We start from the raw sequence: 23,434 nt of genomic DNA on the forward strand, positions 1-23,434 counted from the left end.
GTCAGTAGTGTATCTTCCATATTCTGCCTTAAGCAGGCTGACCTATTTGGGTCATCAGAGCCATTGGAATTGAATGTTTCCCCCAAATTTTTTTTAAAGCTGCTGTCATCTGTTCAAATAAGGTATCGTTATCCGTAAACTGAACTCCTGTCAAAACCAGGAGCCTATCCATGTTGCTCACTCTAGCACAGTCAAGTAATTTAAAGACCAACACAGACTGTGGAAATTCCAGCCTGTGTTCTGCAGCTTTTTATATAGTCTGCCAAATTCCATTATATAGTCTTCCATGGATAAATCCTCCATTTTCTGGAACTTATCAAAATCCGACCATGCTTCATACGCACTTAACAAGTCATCTTTCTTATAAATCTTGTCCATATAAAGTAACAAAGTCGCCAGACCTTCTTCTGAGTCTAACTCTTCCAACTCCAGCTCAGAAAGCACTTTGTTTTGGATTTTACTGCCATATGGTAAAGAAAGAGCCAATGTCATACCTTGTTTTCTCTTTCCTAAAGCAGTCACCTTAGTCCACATAACTACTGCACTTCTCCATTGGTCGTATGATTCCCTTTCAGAAAATAGGGGAGGATAATCATAACCAGCCATCTTCGTCCTGGGTTCAGCCATGTTTCCCTTTTTTTTTTCACTCCTTGGTTTGATCTGGAGAAATTGTATCTTTCAAGCCTTCACATTTACACAGCAACCATCCTCTGCTACCATTGTTAACATGTACTAGATGCTGTGGTATGAAGAGGCAAGAGTTCAGCTCCTTTTTCACCAACACACCTTTAATGGTTCAAACTCACTCTGCACAGAACTCTACAGATCATCACAAGCTCCAGAGTCCACCTGAAGCCCCTTTACAAATCAGTGTCAATCATTGAACACTTAACATAAATGAGACAATCATTGAACACATAACATAAATGAGACAACTAATTGCAATGTCTCTTAACCCATTACTTAACAAGCGGGAGGGGGAACATGTGCGTGCAGAATCTGCAGTGCCAGCCAGAGGTACCATGAAGTCCATTGGACCTGGTTGGGCATGGGGGTACACACCATGCTAACATGGTGTCCTTTCACCACCTACAGACAATGGATATTGGAATTCAACCAGCAATTGTGACCTTCCAGCTAGTCACCGCAGCCCTGGGGGATGTCCTGCACCTGTTCAAGCTGGAGTTGCTCGAGGAGGAGGAACCTGCAGCAACGGAGCATGCAGCAGTAGAACGAGCCCGAGAGGAACAGGAGGCATCTGCTGAGGATGGGAGCCAGCCACCAAACAAGTTTAGAATTGAAGGATGGCTACTTTATTTATTGTGATTGGATCATTCTTTCTATTAATCTGCATCACTCATATTAATATTGAATAAGTGGGTAGGCCCCAAACAAAGTTTTAAAATGTTGCACTTAAACACATGTTGGCCATTTGCTCCATATGGAGATAAATTATCTTATCGGAAGTCAAAAAAGCAAATTTGGGCGGTCCCAGGGGAATAGCATTAAAAGGGTCTAGATTCAGGCTGACATTTAATCTTCTTAGAAGCAGTTACATAACTCTGGAAGAACGAAAACTGGGAGAAAACAGGTAAAAGAGAGAATAAAATACCCAATAAAATAGTTCAAATATTCTGAATTTACCTTTGGGCATCCAGCGATGTTCAGTGAAGTGAGTCTTCTGCAACAGAAGGCCAGCGTCTTTGTGCTCATGTCAGACAATAAGAGGCAATGGGAGAGCTCCAAGTATTCCAGATTGGTCATCTTAGAATAGAATTTCTTGAATACAAAATGCCACAATAAAAACTAATATTATGTGTATCAAAATTAGGAAGATCTATATTTTGTATATTGTTTTCTTTTTAAATATTGTAAATTATTTTCCCAATTTCTTAGGAACCTGCAACACATACCAGACATCGGCTGGAATTCCTGTCGTTGGGATTCACTTTTCCCGGCATCCCGGCCAGCGGATTTCCTGCTGGCGTGGGGTGGTTCCAAAGGGAAATCCCATTGACAAGCAGCAGGAAGATATAATCCCGCAGCCAGTGAACGATTGAGAAACACATAGTTGGGGATCCAGAGAATTCCGCCAGTTATTTACATTACAGACCATTTGTTGCTGAATCCATAGCCTGTTGTCAACTTTCCAATTGTAAGCAACTTAATTGTAAGATCACAGTATTACGGAGTAATCTTCAGGCCAGACCAATAGCATTTTGTGATTGATGCAAACTGTTTAATGTTTAGCAGGTCTCAAAGACATAATAACATAAAAAAAGGAAGTGAAAAGACTATTCAATCAATGAAGTGCACTTTTCCATAGACAAAGTGCAATCAAAATAACATGGGTTCCATTTCACCCACATGAGGTAATCTTCCAGATCTCTACTATTCGTTCTTGGCCCAATATATTCCAGATATTATAGGCAGAAATGTGTCTCGTGAGATGGCACAAAATTGGCAATATCAAATCCTATTATATGCAGCAATTAATTACCATGTCAATAAAATATGAAAATAAATCAAAATTTTACTTTAAACTTGATGGGCACAATTCAACCACCGTGTTGTAACTGGCGGGGATCTGGGCACATCGGGTAAATAGCGGAAAAGGCCAAAATCGAGATTTGCGCCAGCCAGGAACCAGTTTGCAATTTACCCGGCCCACTCTCGATATCGAGTTCTGTATCTCGCCCAAAAATGGCAAGCATATCATTAACCCCCACTTACATTCATTTGAATCTCATTAGCAAGATTGAAGTTGAATGCAGCAGCCTCCCAGGAATTACCTGACTCACCAGCAAGAAATCACTTGGGTGTCATTTAGTACTCCTTTTTAAAAACATGAAGCTGGCGTGATGGCTTCTGAGGGTAAGTGAAGAGGTGAGCAGCCATTTCCATTTTCTGGCATGCAGCTCAAGGGCATGGAGCTGCTGGCCTAGTGCTCAGGGGGTGGGGTGAAGGACACCTCAGGGGAATTGGGCTTGGTCGTGGGGCTGAACGTTCTAGGTTGTGGGTCACCTGGCGGGTAGGGGAGGTAAGGGCTTTGCATCTGTGGGGCCATCAAGCCATCTTTAAATATTGTGGAGACCCATATCAGGGGTAAGCTGCAGCCTGTTTGTACCACCAAACACTTCCAGGACAGAGCCTTACTATGGCTTTAATGCTGAAAGTCAATTTCACTTCCTTTGACTGTGACTAGCCTCTAGCTTCACAGCTGACTGCTATTGCAAATGATGAAATGGCCTTGTTAGTTGTGAGAGCACTTCACAGCTGCAGGTTGTGTTTGCTGCTTGCTTCTGATTGTTGCTGCAAATGCCTGGAGGAAGCTATTGCTGTCTACATCCTTTTCTGCAGCTGGAAAGAAAGACAATTTTTTTTCTAAGATACCTGGGTCCTGGAACACTGGGCTCTGCGGGACGTACGAATCCAGAAGGCAATCCGGTTTGAAGCAAGAAAACACTGCAGAACCTGGTGCATGGCATTGTTCCAAATGGGCCACCTGCTAACGCTGTTGAAGAAATTCTTTTGCAGATTGCTGCTGCTTTTGTTTCTGGTGTGGTGAGTACTGCATGTAACTGGCAAGTCACCGTGGGTTAAACACGCTGGAAATCAAGGATGTTCAACTGCACCTTGAGAGCCAGTTGAATATGTGGATGCCAGGATTTGTTCCGGTGAGATTGGGCCGTGTGGAAAGGTGTGCACAGCTATGGCTTCTGCACTTATACGTGGAAAAAGTAACACATTGATGGACAGATCATTTCTACGACAAAGTTCTGGACATGATAACACATTCTCAGACTTATCCTCCGTTTCTGTTGAGGACCTTGCAAGCATGTTTTGTTTTGTAAAAATGAGCTGATATGACTTTGTATTTGTACCAATATGAAACTGCTAGGTTTTCTTATTGTTTAATGATTAGTGTGATATGAGGGATTTTACATAGTTGATTTTCAAATCTTTGTTCCTGTTGACCATTTAATAAACATAATATTCTCAACCCTCAAGTGCCTCCTTGAGGGCACATGTGCCATGCCTCAAAGGATGATTAGTGCATAACATCTCAAAGATGTTTTGAAGACTGAATACTGTGCCTGAACTCTAGGAGCATTAGAACCATAGAGGCAGCTGCCAATAGTCAAACACTAAAGAACAGGGCTTCAGGAGTGGGGATCTTCTTGCATCCAAAAGGTAAGTGAGCGGATCAGGGGAGGGCACCTGAGCACGGTCTCCGTAATGTACCTGGCAGAAGTCTGGTGTATGAGCCCCTGATGTGGCCGGGGGTGAGTGTGCAGAACAAGGTTTGTCAGCAGAACTGTCTTGCTGGATAGTACCCTGAGATGGGCCAGTCATGGTAAGGGTAAGGGGGGAGGGGCTTGTGGGATTTCAGGGTCCTGGGATGTAAGCCCTAACTGATTGTTGGTCTATCTCCTTTTCCAATTCCTAACAGATATCAAAATGAACAGTGGTATCGGTCACGCAGCAGCTGCCCTCACATTGCTAATGGCAGGCAGGCACCGGAGAAGGTGCGAGGCGGCACCCCATGTGCAGGGGGCTGCCGCACACCTTGAAGGCCCAACTGCCCATTAGGGCAAGGAGGAACCCAGAGGGTGAGAAGCCAGTGACGGCCTAAGGTGAACAGGCGTTGTTGGTCTTTCGTTAATATGACAGACAGCATGTGCCACAAGAGACTCTGTCTCAACAAAGAGGCAGTGCGGCACCTGTGCCACGTCCTCGTGGACTTGGCACCCAGTGGAAGAGGAGGACACCCACTCCCGGTGGCTGTGAAGGTCACCGCAGCCCTGAACCTTTGTGCAACTGGCTCATTCCAGGGTTCGAGCGGCGACCTGTGTGGCATTTCTCAAGCTGCAGCCCACAGATGCATCTGGGAGGTCACGTATGCCCCATATGCCAGGCATCTAACTACATCACCTTTGAGCTGGACGAGGCCCACCAAGGTACTCAGGCTGCAGGGTGCTCTGTATTCACTGGGGTGCCCCAGGCCCGAGTTCAATTTATAGGACACATGCAACCGTGCGCACACAGGGACATCAATGAGTGCCCTTTATTACCAGGAAGGGGTTCCACTCCCTTAATGTTCAGATTGTGTGTGACCACTGCCTCGGTATCATGCACGTGTGTGCCCGCTACCCAGATAGTGTGCATGACAGCTACATCCTGGGGCACTCGGAGATCCCAGGCATCTTTGAGAACCAACCCCAGGACGACGGGTTGACTCTTGGGGGACAAGGGCTATCCACTGAGATCCTGGCTGATGACGTCGGTGCGGAGGCCTGAGACCGAGGCAGAGACCCGATACAATGAGGCCCATGCTCCACCTGAGCTGTCATTGAGCGGTGCATTGGACTGCTCAAAATGCAGTTCTGATGCGGGGGCCACTCTGGTGGTGCCCTGCAGTATCCCCCAGAGGATCTCCTGCTTTGTGGTGGTCTGCTGTGCCCTCCACAACCTGGCAAATAGCAGGGGTCATGCTGGAGGAGAATGGGCATGCGGCCTCATCTAAAGAGGAGGAGGCGGACCAGGAGGGGTTGGAGGATGAACCCGTAAAGGAGCCGGAGAGAGGCCAGAGGGTGGAGGACAGGTGGAAGCAAGGGTCTGACATGCCTGGAGGACCAGAGAGGCCCTCATCCTCACCAGATTCACGAAGGACAAGGCTCCCGAACAGGCGCCGGAATGTGGCGACTACGGGCTTTTCACAGTAACTTCATTTGAAGCCTACTCGTGACAATAAGCGATTTTCATTTCATTTCATATATCTGTCAGCTCAAACCCACATCCCCATTTCCCTCCTTCCCTCCCATCCCCCCTCCCCAGCACATCGCCCCTTCCCCGACCACCCTGTTCTACTCTCCAAGGGTCTGTGCAACATCACTCCAGGGTGATGGACCCTGTGTCGGCACTGTCAGCGGGTCAATATACAAGGCAGGAGAGTGATAATAACCCTTTAACAATCAAAATTACCGCACCCCCTGGCCCAACTATCAAACTTCAAGTGGAATACTTGTCCCATCCACCCCTTCCGTAACCTTGTCTGGTCCCTGACCAGCAAATGAGTCCCCTGCAGAAGCACCACATCAGCACTCAATCTTTTCAGGTGAGCAAATATCCTTGACTTTTTCATTGGGCTGTTCAACCCCCTTACATTCCAAGTGACTTACCGAATTGGGGGCTTTCAATCCTCCCCCCCCCTCCCCCCACCCCAGTCAGCCATTTCCACCAACGGGGTAATCAAGCAACTACTTAAAGAGTACAGGCACCAGGCCCACCCAAGATGGCCACCAAAGCCCCCCTGCAGACAAAACAATTAAAAACTGTCGCCATTGTCAGAAAACTATTCTTACCCCCCACCCCCCTTTTCCCAACAATACCACATGCAACTAATCAATTAAACAACCAAAAAACTATCAAAGGCTCCAAGCGCCTACCTCAACTATCCCTAAAACTCCAAACCAAACAAAAACACTAAGCTCATTATCTCAAACTACACTAAAATAATGAGCTGCAGTTACCTCCACCACTCTGCTCCCATAAGCTAACTCTTCAGCCAGCAGGGCGGCGCCCACCCAGAGTGAAAACAAATAGCCATAACCACCAGCCCCCCAGCCAAATCTATGTTTAATAATTGAAGAGAAAACACCCGTTTCACGCAAGAACAAGAAAATACAAACTTGCACAAGAAACCCCAACAAATCACATGCCTCCCCCCCAAACATGCAAAGACTTTGTGAAAATTATGATTAACTCGCCACCAGCCCATGCTTCTGAACAAAAGCATTTGCCTCTTCTGGCACATCAAATAGTCCTTTGTATCAAATGTCACTCTGTGACATGCAGGATATACCACCTCAAATCAAACTCCACTCTTATACAATGCAGTCTTGGCCTTATTAAACACCGCCTGCTTTTTAGACAGCTCCTTGCCTACATCCTAATAGAGCCTGAGGCATGGCCCTCCAAATTGAAACCCCAATGATCTTTCGCCCATCTCAGGAATCGTTCCTTCTCCTGAAAAGTGTGGAACCTCGTGATAATTGCCTGTGGTAGTTCGCTGGTATGGGCATCTGCCTAAGTGACCGGTGGGCTCGATCCAGCTCGGGAGGGGTGGTCAATCCATCCTCCCCCACCATCTTCCAAACATCTTTAAGATATATCACGTTGGATTTGGGCCTTGCATTATCTCTGGCAACCTCACAATTCTAAGATTCTGATCCTCTAGATCATCCACCTTGACCCTCAAAGCCATTATTGCCATCTCAGCTTCCAAAGAGACAATCTGATCGCTCTGCCTCATAAGAGATGCCTCCACACCCGGTATCAACACACCATGTGACTTTACTGTCTCCTTAGTTTTCTGCAACGTCAACCGAATAGGAGCCAAGACCTTGTCTATTGACTTATGGAGGTCCTCAGAGACACCCCGCCACTGCTTTTGAAATTCTGATGCCAAGATGCTGGATGGAGTGGCCTGAGTCATAGTATTGGCCTCCGCAATTTTCTTGACCGAAGAACCTTGAGAGGTATTTGAAGAATTTTTATTTGCAGGCTTCCTTATCCTGGACTTTCTGAGTAGATGTTTTTCATGGGAACCTTATCGCAGCGAAATGGCAAAGGTTTGGCCAACCCTCAGAAAATGGGCATAAATAAACTAATTTGCAACTACTCCCCACATTCCACGGCTAGAAGTCCAATAGGGAAATAAAGTTGAGGCCAGGGAAAATGAAGTTGCATAAGTAGGTCAAACTAAAATAAAGTTAACGTAAGGGAAGCAAATTGAGGCCTTGGACAGCTCGGCTGTGTGGAATGCATGAATGTGGGAAATCCTGAATACTCCTGGTATCCTAGATGACCACATGTGCAGGACGTGTCACCAACTGCAGAAATTTGAGCTTTGGTTTTCAGAGACAGAGTTTGTGGCCCACATTAATACCAATGACTTAAGTAGGAAAGAGCACCTCTCTCTGGGACTGGGCTGTGGTGATATGCATCACTGTAGATACACAAGGGGTTAATGTAAGTACACATAGACTAGCTAGACACCAGAGGGAGCACCAGAGACATGACACACAGACACTCAACCAATAGGTCAGTAAGATAGGACACGACCAATGGGCATTCACGATACACACAGAGGTGACACTACCACAGGGGGGTATTACACCAACCCATATATAAAGGACACCAAACGCATGATCTTTCTCTTTCCAGTGGAGACACTCAGTGAGTACAGACACAGGGTTGATTCAATATCACACCCACCACGTGGATTGTAGCAGACTGGTTTGTCAGTCTGAGTAGCTATAGAAGGATTAACAGTAGAGGCGAATCCGAGTAGGAGAATTGTAAATAATAAACGTGTTGAAGTCATCTCAATGTCTGAACCTTCCTTTGTCAGAGTGAACATCAAGGAAGCAGCTTATGCTATGCCAAGAGCATAACAAGACATGGGCTACCTCCCTCTGTGTCTGTGCCATGTCGGCCAGCACCTGGGCAATGCCATAGATTCTCTCATCCATGGCCTGCTGTGACTGGGCCACGCTCATGAGCGCCACTGCAATGTCCAGGTGGTTCTGGCACATGGCTGCCTGTGAGAGGACAGACCTGTCCAGGATCTCGGCCACCGCCTGTATAGAATGCCCCAGGCCTTGGACATGCTGATCCATGGCTGAATCCCTCACCCCCAAGGACTCCACAGTGGACGCCACCACAGTGTTGCCCTAGGTGGCACACATGACTGATACCACCTCCTCCTCCTGCAGTTGGACTCATCCACCTGCGCCTGCAAGTGCTGGAGGCTCGGCGACAATTCCTCATGTAGCCGATGGCTCTGCGACAACATCTCCACGAGCGATGGGACTGTCCATTCCAGAAGCCAGAAACCCATCTGGATGGCAGTTGGGTCGGCCCAACCACCGAATGTCCACCCCCTCGGGGGTTCCTACTCCCACCTGATGTACCGGAGTATTTGTGTGGTGATCACCAGATAGTGTCCCAGGAGCCTCTTTACTCAAGTGCCCAACCGAGCTGAGTGTCTCTGGGATGGTGGAGGGTGTTGGAGACAGCTATGACAGGAAATCGGTATCATCATAGGACTGGAGCTCCGGGGTGTCCTGGGCCTCGGGTATATGGGTCCCCTCCGTGTCGGTATCCTGGCTGTTGCTTGGCACCCAGGTTTCAGGCTCTGGCTGGGGGATACCAGAAGGGCCCTCCCCATCACCAGAAAGTCCTGAAGTACACAAGACAAGACTCATGACTAGACTGCAGACTGGAGGGTGGTGGGGAATATGGTGGGGTTAAGGGTGGTGTGGGGTGAAGCTGATGTTGGGGGGTTGACACACATGTCACGGGGAACCGCAACTCAGCAGGGTCTCACTTCCTCGCCCTAGGCCAATCTCCACCTTGGCGTCTGCCCTTTCCTTCGGCCTGCTGATCACTTTCAGGGCCCTCTACTCTGCCACTGTGAGAGACTGCAGGTCCGGCAGTCCCCCTCCAGTCTTCTCCCGCTCCCTGCGGTTATGAGCAGCCTTCTCCTGTAGAGGGGTAACAGAAAATGCATTGCTTTAAACAGTCCGATGCATGCAGCCCAGCGGGTGGGCAGCTAGTGGCTTCAGTGGCCATGGCACCTGGCCACTGCTGGCATGTGGTGCAGTGTGGGGGTTCGGATGCCCACTGGGTTGGGGGGGGGGGGGGGGGTTAGGTAGGGTAACGGGTGTGTGGGATGGAAGTTAGTGCCAGAGGCCTACTCACCTTGGGCGCCCTGAAGAGATTGTGCAGATTTTTACGGCACTGCAGGCCAGTCCAGATGGTGGTGCTGACGCCCTCTGCCACCTTTGCCTACCCTCCTTCCCAGGCTGGGATCCCAAGGTGGCCCCCCTCTCCTCCACCGCATCCAGGAGGGTCTCAAACTCGATGTCGGTGATTCTGAGGGATGCTCTTCTTGCTGCCATCTTGTTGGCTGGGATGGTGTGTGTGGGGAGTGAAGTGTGTATATGTGGCTGCAGCTTGTCGGCCTCCTGAATGTTAATTGCAAATCTCGCGAATTCGGCCCTGTTTCTCATTAGAATCGATTGTGTCGATGCTAGTCTCGTAAAGGTGATCCGTAAAGGTCACTGAATCGGTCCAGGTGTGGTGCCAGTTTTGCTGTCATGGAAATCCACAAATCCTGCCCTGGCATCAACACTTCATCTCAGGAATGGAGAATTCCGCCGCTGGATTTTCATTTCAGCTTGGACAGTAAGTACAGCTTGAAAACATTAGATAATTCATATTTTAGGACTTCAAAATTAAATGTCTTCACTGGATAAAGTTAAGGGGTTCTGGTTGTTTATCTGATATAATCAAGATTAAGAGTTTTCTAGTCCATACATTCTATTTAATTAAGTTACATGTGGGGAACTCGCCTATGATCTGCACTTCCTGTGCTATGTGGGAAATCCTAGATGATCCTGGTGGTCTGGATGGATGTGTGTGGGAGTTGCCTCCGCTGGAGAAACTCGAGTTCCGAGTTTTGGAGCTTGTGAGGCTACTGGGGGCACTACGGCATATTTATGAGGCAGAGACGTTCGTGGATAGCAAGTTTCCAGATGTCACCCCACAGCTTAAGGAAGTTCAGGCAGAGGGGGAATGGGTAACCGCCAGACAGGGGAAGGGGACTAGGCAGATAGTGAGGAAATCTCCTGAGCGCATCTCACTCGCACACTGTATGGGCAGCTCATTAGGTTAGCATTGTTGCTTCACAGCACCAGGGACCCCAGTTCGATTCCCAGCTTGGATCACTGTCTGTGCGGAGGCTGCACGTTCTCCTCATGTCTATGTGGATTTCCTCCAGGTGCTCTGGTTTCCTCCCATAAGTCTCGAAAGACGTGCTTGTTAGGTGAATTGGACCTTCTGAGTTCTCCCTCAGTGTTCTCCGAACAGGTGCCGTAGTGTGGCGATTTTCACATTAGCATAATTGCAGTGTTAATGTAACTTGTGACACTAATAAACATTATTATTATTATTATTATTATTATTATTATTAAGCCTTGGAAAACAGTGAGAGTGATAGTTGCTCTATGGAGGCCAACCAAAGAAAAGGTCATGGCACTGTGGGTAGTCCAGTTGCTCAAGCAGTGGAGGAAATGTGGAAGGGCAATAGTAGTAGGGGATTCATTAGTGAGGAGAGGAGACAGGTGCTTCAGTGGCTATAGACCTGACTCCAGGATGCTGTGTTGCCTCCAGGACTCAGGGTCAAGGGTGTCATGAAACTGTTGTAGGGCATTCTGAAAGGGAAGGGTGAACAGCCAGAGATCATGGTCCATCTTGGGACCAATGGCAAAGGAAGAAAGAGAAATTAGGTCCTGCAAGCAGACTTTAGGGAATTAAGTGGGAAATTGGAAAGCAAGACTATAAAGGTTCTAATCTCTGGATTTCTCCCAGTGTCAAGCAATAGTGATTATAGAAACAGAAGTATAGAGCAGATGAAGTAGTTGGAGAGATGGTGCAGGAGGTAGAGCTTTAGATTCCTGGGGCATTGTGACCATTTTGAGAGGAGGTGGGACCTGTACAAGTTGGATGGGTTACATCTGAACAGGAATGTGACAAATAACCTTGCGGGAAGGTTTGCTAGTGCTGTTTGGGGCAGATTTAAACTAAAATGGCTGGAGGTAGTATCCTGACAAGTAGTTCAGAGATGAGAGAAGCTGAGATGGAATTAGAAGTTAAAACGCCAATGAGTCTGGAAGGCAGAGGAAACAGGCAAGGTAAGCGGCCCGTGTGGGCAGCACGGTAGCATGGTGGTTAGCATTAATGCTTCACAGCTCCAGGGTCCCAGGTTCGATTCCCGGCTGGGTCACTGTCTGTGCGGAGTCTGCACGTCCTCCCCGTGTGTGCGTGGGTTTCCTCCGGGTGCTCCGGTTTCCTCCCACAGTCCAAAGATGTGCGGGTTAGGTGGATTGGCCAGGCTAAATTGCCCTTAGTGTCCTAAAAAATAAGGTTAATGGGGGTTGTTGGGTTACTGGTATAGGGTGGATAAGTGGGCTTGAGTAGGGATATCATTGCTCGGCACAACATCGAGGGCCGAAGGGCCTGTTCTGTGCTGTACTGTTCTAATTCTAATTCTAATTCTAAGACAAAAGTAAGGCTTAATGGAATATATGGAATATATTTTAATGCAAGGAGCCTCAGGAATGAGACGAGCTAAGGGCACAGATAGGGGGAGTATGGTATCATAGCTATGACCAAGACTTGGCTGAAAGATGGGCAGGACTGGCAGCTCAACATTCCTGGTTATACGTTATTCAGATGAGATAGAGAGAGGGCTAGAAGAGGAGATCACAATATTGATCAAGGAATTAATTATAGCTTTGAGGAGGAATAATATCCTGGAAGGATCATTAAATTAGGCCATATGAGAGTAAAAAACACAAAAGGGGAAACCATGTGTATACTATAGTCCCCCAAACAGGCAGAGAGATATAAAGGGTCAAAAAAAACATATTTTTACTGCTTTTGGGGCAGGGGAGCGAGTGGGGAAAGAGAGAACAGTACATGGGCATAAATTCAGCTCACCTCCCCTCCCCGAAGGACACCACAAAAATTATACTAGAGGAAAACAGTGAACTTAACAGTCGACAGAATTCAATTCTTTGAAGAAAGAGACAAGTAGCTGTCATCTATGAAAAAAAATCTCAGTTGAACTCCACTTAACATATTTAATTTTCTCCAAATATAAAAAGGACATCAAGTCTTCTAAGCAGGATGGAGTACCGGATGGTTGGGGGATTTCCAAGATAATAAAATCCGCCTACGAGCTATTAATGAAGAAAATCCGATAATATCTGTTTCAGTCTTGGGGAGACTGGTCGGTGTAAATGAGATTCCAAATATGGCTGTTAAAGGACAGGGCTGTAGGTCAGTGTCTAAAATTTTGGAAAGAGAACATAGAACATCGCAGTACAGGCCCTTCGCCCTCGATGTTGTGCCGACCTGTGAAACCAATCTAAAGCCCATCTAAACTATTCCATTATCATCCATATGTTTATCCAATGACGATTTAAATGCCCTTAATGTCGGAGAGTCCACTACTGTTGCCGGCAGGGCACTCCACGTCCTTACTACTCTCTGAGTAAAGAACCTACCTCTGACATCTGTCCTATATCTATCTCCCCTCAATTTAAAGCTATGTCCCCTCGTGCTGGACATCACCATCCGAGGAAAAAGGCTCTCACTGTCCACCCTATCTAATCCTCTGATCATCTTGTATGCCTCAATTAAGTCACCTCTTAACCTTCTCTCTAACGAAAACAGCCTCAAGTCCTTCAGCCTTTCCTCATATGATCTTCCCTCCATACCAGGCAACATTCTTGTAAATCTCCTCTGAACCCTTTCCAATGCTTCCACATCCTTCCTATAATGCGGCAACCAGAACTGCACGCAATACCCCAAATGCAGCCGCACCAGAGTTTTGTACAGCTGCAACATGACCTCATGGCTCTGAAACTCAATCCCTCTACCAATAAAAGCTAACACACTGTACGCCTTCTTAACAACCCTATCAACCTGGGTGGCAACTTTCAGGGATCTATGTACGTGGACACCGAGATCTCTCTGCTCATCCACACTCCCAAGAATCTTCCCATTAGCCCAGTACTCTGTATTCCTGTTACTCCTTCCAAAATGAATCACCTCACACTTTTCTGCATTAAACTCCATTTGCCACCTCTCAACCCAGCTCTGCAGCTTATCTATGTCCCTCTGTAACCTGCAACATCCTTCCGCACTGTCCACAACTCCAACGACTTTAGTGCCATCTGCAAATTTACTCACCCATCCTTCTACGCCCTCCTCCAGGTCATGTATAAAAATGACAAACAGCAGTTGCCCCAAAACAGATCCTTGTGGTGCACCACTAGTAACTGAACTCCAGTCTGAACATTTCCCATCAACCACCACCCTCTGTCTTCTTACAGCGAGCCAATTTCTAATCCAAACTGCTAAATCACCCTGAATCCCATGCCTCCCGTGGGGAACCTTATCAAACGCTTTACTGAAATCCATATACACCACATCAACTGCTTTACCCTTGTCAACCTGTTTGGTCACCTTTTCAAAGAACTCAATAGGTTTGTGAGGCACGACCTACCCTTCACAAAACCGTGTTGACTATCCCTAATCAAATTATTCCTTTCTAGATGATTATATATCCTATCTCTTATAAACCTTTCCAAGACTTTGCCCACAACAGAAGTAAGGCTCACTGATCTATAGTTACCGGGGTTGTCTCTACTCCCCTTCTTGAACAAGAGGACAACATTTGCTATCCTCCAGTCTTCTGGCACTATTCCTGTAGACAATGACGACATAAAGATCAAAGCCAAAGGCTCAGCAATCTCCTCCCTAGCTTCCCAGAGAATCCTAGGATAAATCCCATCCGGCCCAGGGGACTTATCTATTTTCACATTTTCCAGAATTGCTAACACCTCCTCCTTATGAACCTCAAGCCCTTCTAGTCTAGTAGCCTGTAACTCAGTATTCTCCTCAACAACATTGTCTTTTTCCTGTGTGAATACTGATGGAAAAATATTGATTTAGCACCTCTCCTATCTCAGACTCCACGCACAACTTCCCACTACTATCCTTGACTGGCCCTACTCTTACCCTAGTCATTCTTTTATTCCTGACATACTTATAGAAAGCGTTAGGATTATCCTTGATCCTACCTGCCAAAGATTTCTCATGTCCCCTCCTGGCTCTTCTTATCCCTCTCCTTAGGTCCTTCCTAGCTAACTTGTAACTCTCGAGCACCTTAACTGAACCTTCACATCTCATCTTTACATAAGCCTCCTTCTTCCTCTTGACGAGTGATTCAACTATTTTAGTAAACCACGGTTCCCTCGCTCGACCACTTCCTCCCTGCCTGACAGGTACATACTTATCAAGGACACACAGTAACTGTCCCTTGAACGAGCTCCACATTTTAATTGTACCCATCCCCTGCAGTTTCCTTCCCCAACCTATGCATCCTAAGTCTTGCCTCATCGCATCATAATTGCCTTTCCTCCAGCTATAACTCTTCCCCTGCGGTATATACCTATCCCCTTCCATCGCTAAAGTAAACGTAACTGAATTGTGGTCACTATCACCAAAGTGCTCACCTACCTCCAAATCTAGCACCTGTCCTGGTTCATTACCCAATAACAAATCCAATGTGGCCTCGCCTCTTGTTGACCTATCAGCATACTGTGTCAGGAAACCCTCCTGAACACATTGGACAAAAACGGACCCATCTAAAGTACTCGATCTATAGCGTTTCCAGTCAATATTTGGAAAGTTAAAGTCCCCCATAACAACTACCCTGTTACTTTCGCTCCTATCCAGAATCATCTTTGCAATCCTTTCCTCTACATCTCTGGAACTTTTCGGAGGCCGATAGAAAGCTCCCAACAGGGTGACCTCTCCTTTCCTGTTTCTCACCTCAGCCCATACTACCTCAGTAGACGAGTCCTCATCAAACGTCCTTTCTGCCACCGTAATACTGTCCTTGACTAACAATGCCACCCCTTCCCCTCTTTTACCACCTTACCTGAGCTTACTGAAATATCTAAACCCAGGAACCTGCAACAACCATTTCTGTCCCTGCTCTAGCCATGTCTCCGAAATGGCCACAACATCGAAGTGCCAGGTACCAACCCATGCTGCAAGTTCACCCACCTTATTCCGGATGCTCCTGCCGTTGAAATAGACACACTTTAAACCACCTTCCTGCCTGCCGGTACACTCCTGCAACCTTGAAACCTTATTCATGACCTCACTACGCTCAACCTCCTGTATACTGGAGCTACAATTCAGGTTCCCAACCCTGAATTAGTTGAAACCCTCCCTAGAAGCATTAGCAAATTTTTCCCCCCATGATATTGGTACCCCTCTGGTCCAGGTGTAGACCAGCCCATTTGTAGAGGTCCCACCTACCCCAGAATGAGCCCCAATTATCCAGGTATTTGAAACCCTCCCTCCTGCACCATCCCTGCAGCCACATGTTCAACAGCTCTCTCTCCCTATTCCTCGTCTCGCTAGCACGTGGCACGGGTAACAACCCAGAGATAATAACTCTGTTTGTTCTGGCTCTAAACTTTCATCCTAGCTCCCTGAATTCCTGCCTTACATCCCTATCCCTTTTCCTACCTATGTCGTTGGTGCCTATATGGACCACGACTTGGGGCTGCTCCCCCTCCCCCTTAAAGATCCCGAAAACACGATCCGAGACATAACGGACCCTGGCACCTGGGAGGCAACACACCAACCGCAGGTCTCTCTCGTTCCCACATAATCTCCTATCTATCCCCCTAACTATGGAGTCTCAATGACTAACCTTCCTCTCCCCCCTTCCCTTCTGTGCAACAGGGACAAACTCTGTGCCAGCAACCTGTACCCCATGGCCTATCCCTGGTAAGTCGTCCCCCCCACCAGTATCCAAAGCGGTATACTTGTTCCTAAGGGGAACAACCACAGGGGATCCCTGTACTGACTGCTTCCTCCCAGCCCCTCTCACTGTCACCCATCTATCTTCATTCTTCGGAGTAACTACAACCCTGAAGCTTCTATCTATGACCACCTCTGCCTCCCGAATGATCCGAAGTTCATCCAACTCCAGCTCCGGTTTCCTAATGCGGTTTCTGAGGAGCTGGAGATGGGTGCGTTTCCCAGTTTCGAAAAAAGGTGACAAGATGTCAAACAGCTTTGGGCAGGCCAAGAACATGGGGGTGAATGAGCATCTGTTGCATTTGCTGCCTGTGTTGGGAGAAGACCTGCTAATTCTATCCTTGGTAAAGTGAATTCTGTGCAGACCTTTGAATTTAATTAAGCTTCAGTGAGTGCAGGAGGACATGGAGTTAATCTTAGACAGGGCCTCCTCTCACCTATCACCCATGAGACAGAGCCCAAGCTCAGCCTCCCAGTCCCCTTTCACCTATAGGTGAGGGGAGGGCCCAGAGGATATCACTAGATCATATAATCTGGAAATAGAACCACTACTGGTTTGGGGTACAGACAGAATCCACTCCAACAATGTACTTTTGGGTGGTTGAGGGAAAGATGGAAAGCGTGAATGAACAAAACCACAGACGTGAAAATAATGATAAAGACTACATAGGTAAATTAAATTTACCTGTGAGCTCGCTGAAATTGGCAAAGTTTCCATCTACAAACAAGTTGGCGAACCGCATGAGTCCCTTCCTCCTCCACAAGGCAAAGACTGAGTTGAGCATGGAGGGCAAAGCAAGTGATTATTGCAAATAGGGCCTATTAGGGAAGGAGCGGTAAGCTTAAAGTGTTGATGGATTCTTTCCATATTATTAGAGTAGCTATCACAACGGGGTTTGACACAATTATAAAATAGCAAAAAAAAATCAAGTTTTGATACACACAGTTTATTTAGGATGCGCAATGTCCCACACCAGCTTGAAGGATGCTCTTCAGCAGCGTGGACAACTTCAGGGCTATTGATAGGGGTTCTATTGCTAAAGCGAAGAGCAGTGGGGACAGAGGACATCCCTGATTGACTCCCCTGGACAGGGGAAAGTACTCCCAATGCGAGGAGTTAGTATGCACACTTGAGGTGGAGGAGGTGTATAGAAGGCAAATGCATGAAATAAAGTTTTGGTCAAACCCAAACTCTACCCAAAATTGTAAACAAGTACTCAAATTCCACTCAGTCAAAATCCTTCTCTACATCCAGAGAGATAACCATCTCAGGTCAAGGCAGCTGGAGAAAGTATGATGTTGAGGAGACGGCGTACATTTGCGGATAATTGGTGACCCTTTACAAAGCCAGTTTGGTCCTCCAAGATTATGTCAGAGAGGCATGGGTCTAAACGGGACGCCAACACCTTGTCTAATCTGCATTCAGGAGACAGATAGGCTGAAAAGAGCAACACTCTTCTGGGTCCCTGTCTTCTTTGAGAATAAGTAAAATGGAGGCTTGAGTTAATGTATGGGGTAGAGACACATGTGATATTGAGTCGTTGAACAAATCTAGCAGCAAGGGTGCAAGTTGAGTGGAGAACATTTCGTAAAAATCTATAGGGAAGCCGTTGGAGCCTGGGGCTTTACAATTCTGCATCAACCCAATACAATTTGTTATCTCTCCTAGGCGCATGGGGATCGTCTAAGGGTGGTACAGTGGTTAGCACAGCTGCCTTACAACATCAACAGCTGGCCTTGGGTGACTTGGGTGTCTGCGCGGGTTTCCTCTGGATGCACTGGTTTCCTCCCACAGTCCAAAGATGTGCAGCTTAGGTGGATTGGCCATGCTAAATTGCCCTTAGTGTCCAGGGATGTGCAGTTTGATGGGATTACGGGAATCGGAGAGGAGTGGGCCTTGTTGGGATGCTCTTTCAGAGGGCATGTGCAGACTTGATGGGCCAAATGGCCTCCTACAGCACTGTAGTGATTCTACGTATTCTAAGCCTCTACCCTTGTCCACATCAGCAGAAGGGATTTCTAAATTATGTCGGAAGTTAGCCATTGCCGAGCCATCGGAAGTAGGATCAAATTTATATAGGTTACGATAATAGGAAGCGACGGTCAGATTAATGTCAGTGGGGTCGGTAGTGATCTTATGGGAGGAGTCATGTATCTGCAAAATAAATTGGGAAGGAGACTGAGCTGATGTGCCAATAGGCAACAAGCTTTGGCCCCATTCAGAAAATGTTCCATTTGAAAGTTGTAACATGCACATCACTTTATTGGTGGACAGTAAATTAAATTGAGTATGGAGCCTTAACCTGTCTGCATACAGCTTAGGAGTGGCGGCAATGGAATACTGCCAATAAGAGAAATTAACAGGAGGATCCTCCAGTTAATTTGTCTGTCCCTTGTTTTTTCCCCTTTTAATTTCTCTTATTCTGCTATTTAAATTTCTGCACCTAGACTATTAATGGGACCTATGCCTTTAAAATGGACTTCCTTTAATTAAAAATAAAAAGAACCTTCAGCAAGATGTGTCGTTTGTTCTGACATCAATGATGACACAATCTGATTGACTTGGCTGTCGGCCAATGGGCTGTTTCAGATTAACAGGGTTTAGCTGATAATCTATGATGACTGGTGATGACCATTCTAGAAGGTTCCTTCCTCTGTGAAACTGTGTTTCCAGTTTTGTTTTTAACTCAGAGCTGAAGGAGGTTTTTGAGTTTCTCTCTCCCTGAAAGGCACCCTTTCTCAGACACCTGATTGGAAACTCTGTTTACTCCTCAGCACAGCTGGAGGACATTCTTGTGAGACTGGAAACCAAATAAGAGTTGAGACAGCTCTCAATGGTTTGAAGGGAGACAAAGAAAATCTTATAGAACTCCAGATAAACCACCAGCTGAAAGCAGCGCCAGTAGTTTAAAAACCCTTTTAAAATCGTGTGTGTGGAACTCTGTTCTTATCTTAGAAAGGTCTTCTGGTGGAGTTGGAAACAAATTAGAATTACACAGGCCTGAAACTGTGAGGAAATCCTACAGCTGGGAGTTCTGACCGAAATGCACTGCCAGAAGATCCTCGTTCGCAATCCAACCAATGGTTACAATCACTCTGCGTTCTGGGAGGACAGCCTGCTGTTGCACCAACTTCAAAATCTGTAGCAAGAATCGTCATGTTCCATTTCATACTAATTCTCTTATTATTTTTACCTCTCTCTGTTCCTCTGTGTGTGTCGGTCTTGCGTGTGTTTGGGTAAATGGTGGGATGGTAAAAGGGGTGGGGTTGAAATAGTAAATTATCTGGCCGTTATTCTATAATTATTGCACGTCTTATCTCTATTTTTGTTATAAATAAACAAATGTTATACAAATTATTGGTTCACTTTTGTTGGGACTCTAGGGTCTGTGGGGCTGGAATCAACCATGCACTAACCCATGTTGAGATGGCCGTCCGCATTGTGGCCGCCTGCTGTGTTCTCCACAACATCGCGTAGCAGAGGGCCGTGTGCTGGAGGAGGAGGTAAATACAAGGCCTCGTCCAATGAGGATGGGGAGGATGGGCAGGACACGGGGCCCAGGTAGGCATGGGTGACCACATGATGTATGTGCCAGGGCCAATGCGCACGGGACTCTCAGATCGCCTCCAGGTTCGCCAACTGGGGGGAAGGGTAGGGTGGACTGGCCCGGGGCATGGAAACCACATTCCACTCCCACAAAACTCCCGCGGCCACAATGATATGCCCTCCAGCCCAAAATGTTGCTCGCACTGGCTCCACACCTGTAACGTCGACATCACTGGTCTCATGGAGTACCTGACCGGCGAGAACGGAAGAGGTGCCAACACAGAGCCCTCAAACGCATTCCGCCCCAAAACCAGCATCTCCTCCACAGCCCATTTCCTCATCATTGTAATATTCGCCACCAAATAGTAATTTATCAGATTTGCTAATGCCTGCCCCCCCCCTCGCCCCTTGTCCAGGAACACCCACCTCACCCATGAGGTCTTCCCCGCCCACACAAACCCCAAAAGATCCTGTTAACCTTCCTGAAAAAGGACTTGGGGACAAATGTAAGGAGGATCTGGAGCATGAACTGAAACCTGGGAAGCATCGTCATTTTCACTATTTGCACACGACCAGCCAGCAACAACGGCAACACATCTTAAAATCTGCCTTCATTCCCTCCACCAATCATGCCAAGTTCAATTTGTGTAGCTGGGCCCAGCCCCATGCCACCTGGATTCCTAAATACCTAAAACTCGCCCTCACCACCCTGTACAGCAACTCCCCTAACCTCCTCTCTTGCCCTCTAGCATTGATCGGGAACACCTCTCTCTTTCCCATGTTTAACTTACACCCCAAAACTAGCCAAATTTCCTCAAATCGCCTTAATTCCTCCAATACTGCCCACCGGGTCTGAGATAAAAAATAACAAATCATCTGCATATAACAAAACTCTATCTTGGCAACCGCCCGCTCGATTGCTTTCCAATTCCTCAATGCCTTAAGCACCATTGCCAACGGCTCTATCACCAAGGCAAAAAGCAATGGGGAGAGCTGACACCCCTGTCTCGTCCCAAGATGTAAACCAAAGTACCCCAAACTCATTTGGTTTGTCCGAACGCGCCACTGACGTCCTGTACAGCAAATGGACCCAATCCACAAACCCCTGCCCAAACCCAAACCGCCCCAGCACTTCCAACAAATATGCCCACTCCACCCGATCAAAAGCCATCTCTATATCCATCGTCACCACTATTTCTACCTCCTGCTCTAATTACATAATTACAAAATATTAGTACAATAAGTAGCTTCCGCAAATTCGCAGACAATTGCCTCCCCTTCACAAATCCCGTCTGGTCCTCACCTATCACCCCTGACACACAGTCCTCAATTCGCGATGCTAGCACCTTCGCCAACAGCTTTGTATCAACGTTCAGCAGCAATATCGGGTGGCACGACCTACACTGCTCTGGGTCCTGATCCTTCTTTAAAATCAGGAAGATGGAAGTTTGCGTCAATGTTTGGGAGACTTCCCACTATCCCTTGCCTCATTATACGCCCTCATCAACAGCGGGCCCAGCTCTGCACCAAACCTTTTAGAAAACTCTACTGCGAACCCGGGGCCTTCCCTGCCTGCATCGCACCCATTGCATCCATCAGCTCCCTTAGCCTAATCAAGGCCCCAGACCCTGCTCCCTCTCTCCCTCCACCTTAAGGAATTCCAAATTATCCGTTCTTCCCCATCGGGGGCTCCGACTCATAAAGCCCCTTAAAGAAGGTCTCAAATGCCCCATTCACCCCCTTCGGATCCGTCACCACCTTACTTCTCCTGTCCCTCACCCTACCAATCTCCGTCGCCACTGCCTGCTTACTCAACTAATGGGCCAGCACCCTTCTCACCTTTTTCCTATGCTCATACACCGCCCCTCTGGCCCTCTGTAACTTCCCCACTGCCATCCCCATGGACGCTAACCCATACTTCATCTGGAGTCGCTGCCTCTCTTTTAACAACCCCTCATTTGGGATCACCGAGTACCTCCAATAAATTTCCCCCTAACTACCACCTTGAGTGCCTCCCACATTGTGATGGCTGTGACCTCCCCCGTGTTGTTCAACTCCACATAGCCCCGAATGGCAGCCCTCGCCCGCTCGCACACCCCCTCATCTGGCAGCAGCCCCACATCTAGCCTCCATTGCGGCCATTGGGCCTGCCCCTGAACCACCCCGCACATGCACCCAATGCGGCGCATGGTCAGAAACCACAATCGCCGAATACTGAGTCAGCCACCCCTGCCAGCAGTACCTTATCCATCACAACAATATTGATCCGGGAGTACACCTGCTACACATGGGAGAAATATGAAAAGTCCTTCGCCCTCAGCCTCCCAAACCTCCACAGGTTTCCCCCCGCCATGTGTTCCATGAACCCCCTCAACTCTCTTGCCACCGCCGACATCCTCGATGACTTAGGACTCGACCGGTCCAAACCCGGGTCCAGGACCGTATTGAAATTGTCCCCCAAAATCAGCCGTTGTGTGTCCAGGTCTGGGATACTCCCTAACACCCATCTCATAAAGTCCATGTCATCCCAATTTGGTATTCATCAGGACCACCGGCATTTTCTCCAACTTCCCACTGACCCACCCCATGGATCAGCCACCCTCAGATGCAGTACAGTAGCACAGTGGTTAGCATGTTTAATTCCCGGTTTGGGTCACTGTCTATGCGGAGTCTGCACCTCCCTGTGTCTGTGAGGGTTTCCGCCGGATGCTCTGGTTCCTCCTACAAGTCCCGAAAGACGTGCTGTTAGATGCATTGGACATTCTGAATTCTCTCTGTGCACCTGAACAGGCGCAAGAATGTGGGGGACTAGGGAATTTTCACAGTAACTTCATTGCAGAATGTAAGCCTACTTGTGACACATATAAAGATTATTATTAGATGTCTGCCACCACCTCTCCCTTCCCAACTGCGCCACACCAACCACACCCATGTCAACAACCCTCCCCCCTTCCCCATCCCCCCACCAAACAAAAAAAACAACCACTCCCAAGCCTTCCTTCTGGCCACGCCCCACTTCACCCTCATTAACTAGCCCGCCTAGCTCGCATGGAGGCTCCCGCCGAAGGTCTCTCACTTCCCCTCAGCCCTCCAGTCCACCCTTCTCCCCACAATCCTCCTAACCATCAACAAAGAGAAGCAAAAGGCACACTCACCATCACCATCTCCCGTCAAAACCCGCCTCAAATCGTCCACCTCATGTATCCCGCAATGAACACAATACTCCTCTCCAAAGTTCAATGTCCACACACTCTCCCAATCCATTGTCCCTCATAAAGTCCATTGCTTCAAATGCTGAGTCAAAATAAAATTCCTGCTTTTGGCCCAGAAGCAGGCAGGGTACAAAACCCGAACTGTACCCTCTTCCAAAGAGGGCCGCCTTTACCGGTTATACCCTGCCCTCCACTT

General features: G+C 47.6%; 1 protein-coding gene across 3 annotated transcripts in view; it reads right to left on the reverse strand.

The window, feature by feature from the left end:
- The window catches only part of fbxl13 (F-box and leucine-rich repeat protein 13), a 399,689-nt gene that overhangs the window by 14,957 nt on the left and 361,298 nt on the right, over positions 1-23,434 (reverse strand). For all 3 annotated transcript variants that reach the window (XM_038811555.1, XM_038811556.1, XM_038811557.1), the window contains exon 20: positions 1,645-1,779. In XM_038811555.1, coding sequence (XP_038667483.1) covers positions 1,645-1,779 — 135 coding nt within the window. The remainder of the gene's footprint in view (positions 1-1,644; positions 1,780-23,434) is intronic.

This window comes from Scyliorhinus canicula, chromosome 11, assembly GCF_902713615.1.
Source record: "Scyliorhinus canicula chromosome 11, sScyCan1.1, whole genome shotgun sequence".
Classification (NCBI taxonomy): Eukaryota; Metazoa; Chordata; class Chondrichthyes; order Carcharhiniformes; family Scyliorhinidae; genus Scyliorhinus; species Scyliorhinus canicula.